Below are 9,211 nucleotides of genomic sequence, written 5' to 3'. Positions count from 1 at the left end.
TCGCGTTATCCAGTAGCTGAGTGGATAACGCGATGGCGTTTGAAGCGAGGGTACTGGGTTCGGGTCCCAGAGTGAACATCAACTCTGAGATGCGGGTACATCCAGCTGACGAGTCCCAAATAAGACGAAACGCGCGTCCTGGATTCCACTGCTAGCCACTATCCATCTTTGCTTGTAATTTAAGTACGTTTGAAAAATAAAATATCTTAACCATACTAAAATTGATTTTGAGCTAAAAGGATAAATTACTACTGAAAATTATTAATCCCAACTAATATTAGGTCACTTTTTACCAAAACTTACGATCATCTAAAATATCACTATATTGATGTATTTCAATATAAGAAAAAAACTCAGGATATCTACATAGTGATGAAGGACAATCTGAAATGTGTTTGAAAAGACTGTTTCTGCAAATTTTGATAACTGTAAGGATTTGACATGGCGAACGTCTATAGAATTTTCTACATTAACTGGCATGTGACGATCATTTGTCCAAAATGGAGTAAATAAAGTTTTAGAACTTATGAATTCGATGACCTCTCTTACTAGTAAGAAAAATGGAACTTTTCCCTCAATTTAACCTATTTATTTTCAAGCAAACTTTTGATAGTGGCTAGCAGTGGGATTTAGGAGGTGATTTTCGTCCTATTTTAAACTCATCAGCTGGATGTGCCTGCACCCCAATGTTGATATTAACACCAAGACCTGAACCCAGTGGCTTTCTGTTTCAACCCCAACCCCTTATTTACTCTAATTTCACTTCCTTACAAGTGGAATCCAATTTTGTACCCTTTTCACAAGCTAGTGGCTACGTGGATTTAGTAGCTAAGTGAATAATGCTTTGAGGGTTTCGAATGGAAGCAACTACGTTCAAGTCTCAGAGTGAACGTAAAAATTAGGGTACAAGTACACCTAGCTGATGAGTCCCGAATAGGGTAAAACGTGGGTTCTGGACTACGTTGCTAGACTTTGGATGAACATACTTTGGACTTAATGGTACTATCAGGGCAATCTGCTCAGAATGCATATATGCCGAAAGATATCAATCAGTTGTAGTGCATAACATCAACAACGGAATAATCCCAACCTTTGCAAGTGATATGTTTATAAATTAGTTCGTTTTCCTTGTTGTTTTCGTAAACTAATATATGACATACTATATAATCGTTATAAGATAAAGACTTTTTAGGTGTAGATAAACTCTTGACATCATTAACCTGATAACGATGATCAACTTACTTCTTTGACAATTTCTGGTTTTGTCAGTAAAGCTGCACCCATTCCACCCTTGAAGCAAACAAGAAAAGTTAAAACACAAACTGGATTGTACAAATTACAAGGCTAGTATCAAGTGTAACTACGTTAAATAACATATTGACAAAATTTCATGGGTATTTACTAATAAATTGAAATGATTGGTATCAAAAACTAAGGTAACTTAATGTAGGAAGTCTGCTAAAACGTTTGAGAAAACTACTTTCCAGCTGTGTAAGTATCTTAATAAGCCTTCTTTTTTAATTTCTTTGAACTGAATAATTATCATTGTAAATTGTGGGTACTTACGGGTTATCGCTAGAACCCTACAAATTATTACAATACAAAATACTAGAAAACCTAAACAGAAACACTACAGTTCTTGGTATGTTCTATATGAATATTAAACCATTGCACTCTAGAGTGTTTTGTTGACTATTGTAGAAGGTTAAGGATATCCCGACCAATATATGGTAGCAGTCCACAATACCTCTGAGTTTTAGGCAGTTATCGACTGTGAATTTCTCGAATGAGGTTTGCGATGAAACAGATCAAATAACACTTCATAATATGAACTTCAATAGTGGAAATATGCTTGTGCCTTATTTTGCTTTGAATTCTAGATATCTAGTTACTTTTGTGTGTACCTCTTGTTTTGTCCTTGAAATTTTCTTTTACAGTTCATTCTGATTCACCTCATTTTTTCTATTTCCATGGTGCATATGGAGTGGTGGCTCAGTAGTCTAAATAATCGGCCATTAAGACTGTTCCATTCGGATAGTATCACTAGCCTACACAACAGTAACTCAATTCTTCATTGTTTCATGATTCCTTTCTGTTGCCTTTTTAACTGATGAACAAAAAAGTCTGCTAAGTAAGTCTCATGATAATGTATGAACCAGAGGCATCAGTCTTCTTTCAATATCAGGAAAAATCTTCAACAGAGTGTTGTTAAACAGAATGAAGGACGCCGTAGACGCCCAACTTTGAGACCAACAGGCTGGATTCTGTAAGGATCGGTCGTGTAAAGACCAAATCGCAACACTATGGATAATTGTGAAACAATCAATTGAATGGAATTCATCACTCCACATCAACTTCATTGAATACGAGAAAGCATTTGATAGCGTGGACAGGACAACATTATGTAGGCTTCTTCGGCACTAATGCGTACCTGAGAAGATAGTCAATATCATACGGAATTCCTATAATGGACTAAACTGCCAAATCTTGCATGGAGGACAGCTCACTAACTCGTTTGAAGTAAAGACCGGTGTTAGGCAAGGTTGCCTACCGTCACCCTTTCTTTTTCTCCTGGTGATCGACTGGATCATGAAGACGTCAACACCTGGAGAGAACTTACTTACTTACGCCTGTTACCCCTCGTCGAGGAGCATAGGCCGCTCACCAGCATTCTCCATCCAACTCTGTCCTGAGCCTTCCTTTCTATTTCTTTCCAATTGCTATTCATCCTTTTCATATCTGCTTCTATTTCCCGACGTAATGTATTCCTTGGTCTTCCTCTTTTCCGCTTCCCCTCCGGATTCCAAGTTAGGGATTGAGTCGTGATGCACATTGGTGATTTCCTTAATGTATGTCCTATCCACTTCCAACGTCTTTTCCTAATTTCCTCTTCAGCTGGAAGCTGGTTTGTCCTCTCCCATAAAACGCTGTTGCTGATAGTATCCGGCTAATGGATGTTGAGTATTTTGCGTAGACAACTGTTTATAAATACTTGTACCTTCCTGATGATGGCCGTAGTAGTTCTCCACGTTTCAGCTCCATACAGTACGACTGACTGTCTTGACGTTCGTATTAAAGATTCTGACCTTGAAATTGGTTGAGAGTTGTTTTGAGTTCCATATGTTCTTCAATTGTAGAAATGCTGCCCTTGCTTTGCCAATCCTCGCCTTTACATCTGCATCCGATCCTCCTTGTTTATCAACGATGCTCCCCAGGTACTTGAATGTTTCCACCTCTTCCAGAGTTTCGCCATCAAGTGTGATTGGATTGGTGTTCTCCGTGTTGCATTTGAGAATCTTGCTTTTTCCTTTGTGAATGTGGAGGCTGCTGCTACATTTGCGGTCTTCATCTGCATTTGTTCATGTGTATGAGAGAGGAGGGCTAGGTCATCTGCGAAGTCCAAATCATCTAATTGATTCTGAGATGTCCATTGTATCCCGTATTTCCCATCAGATGTCGAATTCTTCATAATCCAGTCAATCACTAGAAGGAAGAGGAATGGGGAGAGTAGACAGCCTTGTCTGACTCCGGTCCTTACTGGAAATGCATCTGTCAGCTGTCCTCCATGCATGACTTTGCACTGTAGTCCATCGTATGAGTTTTGGATAATGTTGACAATCTTTTCAGGAACTCCATAGTGTCGAAGAAGTTTCCATAATGTTCTCCTATCCACGCTGCCAAACGCCTTCTCATAGTCAATGAAGTTGATGTATAGTGATGAGTTCCACTCAACTGATTGTTCAACGATGATCCGTAGTGTCGCAACCTGGTCTCTGCACGACCGATCCTTACGGAATCCAGCCTGATGATCCCTAAGTTCGGCGTCTACTGCGTCTTTCATCCGATTCAGCAGCACTCTGTTGAAAACTTTTCCTGGTACTGATAACAAACTCATGCCTCTGTAGTTCTCACATTGGCTCAGATCTCCTTTCTTTGGTATCTTGATGAGATATCCTTCTTTCCAGTCCATTGGCACTTGCTCCTCTTCCCAAATCTTCTTGAATAGAAGGTGAAGCATATTTGCAGTTATTTCAATGTCTGACTTCAGTGCTTCTGCTGGTATATTGTCAGGTCCTGCCGCCTTCCCACTTTTGATTTGTCTGATGGCCATCTTGACTTCTTCGATCGTTGGTGGAGTGACATCTATAGGAAGGTCAGTGTGTGCTGCTTCGATGTTCGGTGGGTTCAAAGGGGCTGTTCTATTCAGCAGTTCCTCGAAGTATTCTGCCCATCTTTTCCTCTGTTCTTGAATCTCAGTGATTGTCTTTCCTTCTTTGTCCTTGACTGGTCTCTCTGGTTTGCTATATCTCCCTGCCAATTTCTTCGTTGTATCATATAGTTGTTTCATATTCCCTTCTCTTGCAGCTTTTTCCGCCGCCGTTGCTAGTTCTCCCATGTATTTCTGCTTGTCGGCTTTAATGCTTTTCTTCACTTCCCTGTTTGCTTCTGCGTAGTCTGCTTGTACTGTGACTTTCTCTGCTCGTGTTCGGCTGTTGTTAATTGCTAGTTTCTTGTTCTTCCTTTCTTCAATTTTGTCCAGGGTTCCCATAGAGATCCATTCCTTGTGATAATGCTTCTTAGGACCAAGAACCTCCTGACACGTTGAAGTTAGGGCTTCTTTTATCCCTTTCCAGTTGTCCTCCAAAGTAGTTTCTTGTTCATTCAGTAGATCCTGTAGAGCTTGGAACCTGTTGTTGAGAGTTATCTTGAATTCATGGAGCTTGTCAGTATCTCGAAGGAAGGCTGTATTGAACCTTTGTAGTGCTGTTTGTCCAGTTGTCCAGTCTTTATTTAGCTTTAGTCTCATCTTGGCCACAACCAGGTGGTGATCTGAAGCTATGTCAGCTCCTCTCCGGGTTCTCACATCTTCCATTGATCTTCGGAATTTTTTGTTGATACAGATGTGATCAATCTGGTTCTCTGTGGTGTGGTCCGGTGAGATCCATGTAGCTTTGTGTATGCATTTGTGTGGGAATGTTGTGCCGCCTATAACCAATTTGTTGAATGCACATAGGTTTGCAAGTCTCTCCCCATTATCATTTCTCTCTTCTAATCCATGTCGTCCAATTACACCTTCATGTCCTATGTTGTCCACTCCAATTTTAGCATTTAGATCTCCCATCAGGATGGTGAGGTCCTTTCGTGAGCACTTCTCTATAATTGATTGCAGCCTTTCATAGAACTGATCTTTATCATCATCGTTGCTATCATTGGTGGGTGCATAACATTGGATAACGTTCATTGTGATCCCTTTCTTTTTTGTTCTGAATGATGCTTTGATTGTCCTGGGCCCATGAGATTCCCATCCTACAATTGCATTTCGTGCTTCTTTGGACAGCATTAGAGCAACTCCCTGAGTGTGTAGAGCATTTTCCCCTTCGTGACCAGAGTACAGCAGCATCTCTCCTGTACCTAGACTTTGTTGTCCAGTTTGTGTCCAATGGGTTTCGCTGGTTCCGAGTACTGCTAAGTTGTATCTCCTCATTTCCATTGCTATTTGGCTGGTCTTTCCTGTCTCCCACATTGTCCGGACGTTCCATGTACCTATAAAGAGTGTTGCTCTGGTTGTTAGAAGGTGCATCGGTCTCGTGACTTCCGAAGAATTTCGGCTTTCATCATGAGACGTCATAATTATTCCTTCAACTCCCAGGGCAGAGTTTAAATGGCTTGAATTATTTTTTCTGGTTAGTTTTTTTAGCGAGTTAGCTTTTCTACGGGATGGGGTCGCTAACCCCATGCCCAACCCTCCTCCTTTACCCGGGCTTGGGACCGGCAGTAACTCTAGAAGAGCTACAGGCGGAGTTATCTGGAGAGAAGCACGGGATAAAATGGACAGCTACGATGCAGCTGGACGATTTAGACTTCGCAGATGATCTAGCTATTCTATCATACATGCAACAACAAATGCAGGAGAAGACGACCAGTGTAGCAGCAGCCTCAGCAGCAGTAGGTCTCAATATAAACGAAGGGAAAAGCAAGATTCTTCGATACAACACAACATGCATTAATCGAATGACACTTGACGGAGAAGCTCTGGAAGATGTGCAAACTTTTACATATCTGAGCAGCATCATTGATGAACGTGGTGGATCTGATGCAGATGTGAAGACGCGGATCGATAAAGCAAGAGCAGCATATTTACAACTGAAGAACATCTGGAACTCAAAACAATTGTCAACTAACACCAAGATCACAATTTTCAATACGAATATCAAGACAGTTCTACTATATACGTTATACTAAATACGTTTCAATAGGAGCGGTGAATATCCACCTATGTATATGTTATGGGATGCATAGGATAAAACCTGTTACAGGAGCCCTCACATGGAATCCTGAAGGCCAAATGAGAAGAGGAAGACCAAAGAACACATTACGCCGATAAATGGAAACAGATATGAGAAGAATGAACAACAACTGGATGGAACTAGAAAGGAAGGCCCAGGACAGAGTGGGTTGGAGAATGCTGGTCGGCAGCCTATGCTCCATTGGGGGTAACAGGCGTAAGTAATATATATATAAACTCACCTTTATAGAATATGCTTTAGGACAACCCATATTCACATCAATACCCATAACATCATTTTCTCTGTTTGGCTGAGATTAAGTGGAACGGAGAAAAACTTACAGCATTTTGGCTGCTTGCAATGCTGTCCCAGGCTCTGGAGTTCCCTGAAAATGATTATAATTGACACTATATGACAAGCATAACGAATGACATACTAATTGGACAATAACGCGGTTTTTCTCTTCCATTGATGTACGAAATGTCACAGAACCATCGGGTAAAACGAAATCAATGGTATTCAATTCAGCTAATGAAAACATAGAGAACTCATCAAAGAAATCATCAGATTGATGCTTACCATTTACTACCCTTGAAGAGCGGATAATTCGTTGGTCGATCAATTCCTAAAAACGTGAAGTGTTGGAGTCATACATAAAACTTTATTAATAAACTCAATACATTTCAATGGAATTGATGGGTCACTTGCCCGAGGGAATATACTACAATTTGATAAACTTATGGAGTAATAGATGACATCGTCCAGCTTGAAAATCAGGAAGGCAGTTCAGGTTTCAAACTGGTAAACTAAGGCTACAACTGCAGAGAAATTCCTTAACTAGCGAGAATTATGAAGTGCTGAAAGTAACTAAGTTAGGATTGTAGACTATTATTTACTCTATTGGGTACCACACTTTTGAGAACATCATATATGACAATGTACTTTTATAAATAACTTATCTTGTTTCTACATCATATTACAATTTGAATTCGATCGCTCAAGGCATCTAGGGCAAGTCGACTACCATAAGAAGTTTAAATCCAGCCAATAAACTTTCATGTACCAAACATCTTGAATAAAAACTCAATATGCATCGGAAGTTACAGTACTGGTTTGATTACTTTTAGAAAACAATTCGAATAAGCTATCGTTAGCGAAAATGTATACCTGTGGTAAAGAAACGCAATTTATCGTGTTGGAGTTATAAAAAAAACTAAATAGTCTGTGAGACTCGGATCACAACTACATGCTCCACAACAATAAAAAGGTAAAATAAATGGCTTTATTATTTCATAAAAAAATATTTTAATAGTTGGGATCATGAGTCAATTGAAGCTAGACTACCATGGAAAACTTGGAAGCAATTAACGGCCGTTTCCTCCTATTGTGGGACTCCTCCTTGGCAGTACGCATCCACGATCCCGCCTCGCGAGATTCCAACCCAGAATCTATCAGTCTTAACCTCTAAACCACTGAGCCGGCCGGCATCCAACGGTGTTAATGTCTAACTTCAACCGATCCACGAAATTGAGCGACACATCCACCATTGTCTTCAGTGCATTACTATCTCACAACAGACCTGATTGAACTCCAATGGTCACTGCTTCTCACTAGAACTCCAGGAAATACCTCTTGAAGCCAGTCACTAGTGAACGTATATTCAGTATTATCAGAAGGGGTTTTCGTGGATATTGTAGTGATTTTAATAGTTCAGATCATGAGTCAATTGAAACTAGACCACCAAATGCCCTAGTACAGCCGAGAGTGGGGAGAGTCTGCTCTCCCTCTCCAAATGCTCTCATATGGCCACGCGAATATATAGCATCTGCAACACAAGTCCTACTCACTGCCTTCTCGTGGCATTACTGTTGTTTACGAAATTGAGAGGACGAAAAGCGAATGTCCAGCGCTCTAACAGGGTTGGTGGATGTAGAGTGTCCACCTAAGGGGGTTGGAAAACCCTCATTCCAAACTAATGGTGCGCATGGGCTCCAGTATACTGAAGGAACAAATGGCGTACGAATCAATCGTTGGTCACCGGCTACCATGGGACTGCATCTCCTCACGATGCTCCACTGTCTTGTGGACTAGACCTTCAGGTCAAAGGCTCGGGGTGTGACCCCCTAAGAAAACCACCTGCTTTAGTCTGGACACCTGGGCAGTACCACAGCCCTCACACAAATCGAATGAGATTTGTGCGGCGCATATGTATCTGGTGCTTCCTTGTACCAATATTTGTGTTTAAATAAAATAAACCTGGAAGCACAAAAATATTTTTCAGACTTTATAATTAAAACCACATATCCAACTGTGTAGATGGATTCGAACTCAAACATAATAACTAGAAAACCTCTGAAACAATAAACTACAATGATGCTTTAATAACAAATAAACGGTCCTTAATAATATTGATCAGCGAATTCATACGATACAATCCAACATACTTCAGAAATCACATAATCTGCACCATATTCCAGACAGAGAAGACGCATAGGATGTGTCGAAACACGTACCATAGGTGCCAAAAAGGTCTTGCCTGTTGCATCAAAAGTAGGGCGGCTCTGAAATTATTCGCGAATAATTAAAAGCTCACTATACATAGGGGAAGACTTCAAGGACAAGACAAACAATTTATATTACGGCAAAAAGGTTGTATTCTATTATCATCTCCCGTTAAGATACATATGAAGTACACTAAGGACTAGAAAACAGTTTTACTAATGTTACTCAGTAAGTACTAGTACCCGTTACCAGAGAAACAAGGAGATACGATATGATTCAAGATTATGATAGGCTTCACTGGGTCAAACGACCCTAAATTGACTTAAAAGTGTTCACCTAATAACTAGGACCAAATGAAGATTATAAACCTGTATGAGGAATTAGAATTATGATTTACAGTTGACAGTTAGGGTCAGGAACAA

The 9,211-nt window shown here is 40.2% G+C and overlaps 1 protein-coding gene across 1 annotated transcript in view; it reads right to left on the bottom strand.

Annotated features, from left to right (window-relative positions):
* The window catches only part of Smp_149450 (putative trna-dihydrouridine synthase), a 23,701-nt gene extending 14,868 nt beyond the window's left edge, over positions 1–8,833 (bottom strand). Inside the window, exons 1-6 of the mRNA XM_018798368.1 lie at positions 8,732–8,833; positions 6,867–6,912; positions 6,724–6,815; positions 6,629–6,672; positions 6,529–6,589; positions 1,243–1,290 (exon numbers count right to left, since the gene is read on the bottom strand). Coding sequence (XP_018653317.1) covers positions 1,243–1,290; positions 6,529–6,589; positions 6,629–6,672; positions 6,724–6,815; positions 6,867–6,912; positions 8,732–8,803 — 363 coding nt within the window. The 5' untranslated portion in view covers positions 8,804–8,833. The remainder of the gene's footprint in view (positions 1–1,242; positions 1,291–6,528; positions 6,590–6,628; positions 6,673–6,723; positions 6,816–6,866; positions 6,913–8,731) is intronic.
* Positions 8,834–9,211: the final 378 nt, after the last annotated feature.

The sequence above is a fragment of the Schistosoma mansoni genome, chromosome 6, assembly GCF_000237925.1.
Source record: "Schistosoma mansoni strain Puerto Rico chromosome 6, complete genome".
Lineage (NCBI taxonomy): Eukaryota > Metazoa > Platyhelminthes > Trematoda > Strigeidida > Schistosomatidae > Schistosoma > Schistosoma mansoni.
The sequence above is the reverse complement of the archived record's forward strand: the minus strand, read 5'-3'. Positions and strand labels throughout refer to the sequence as shown.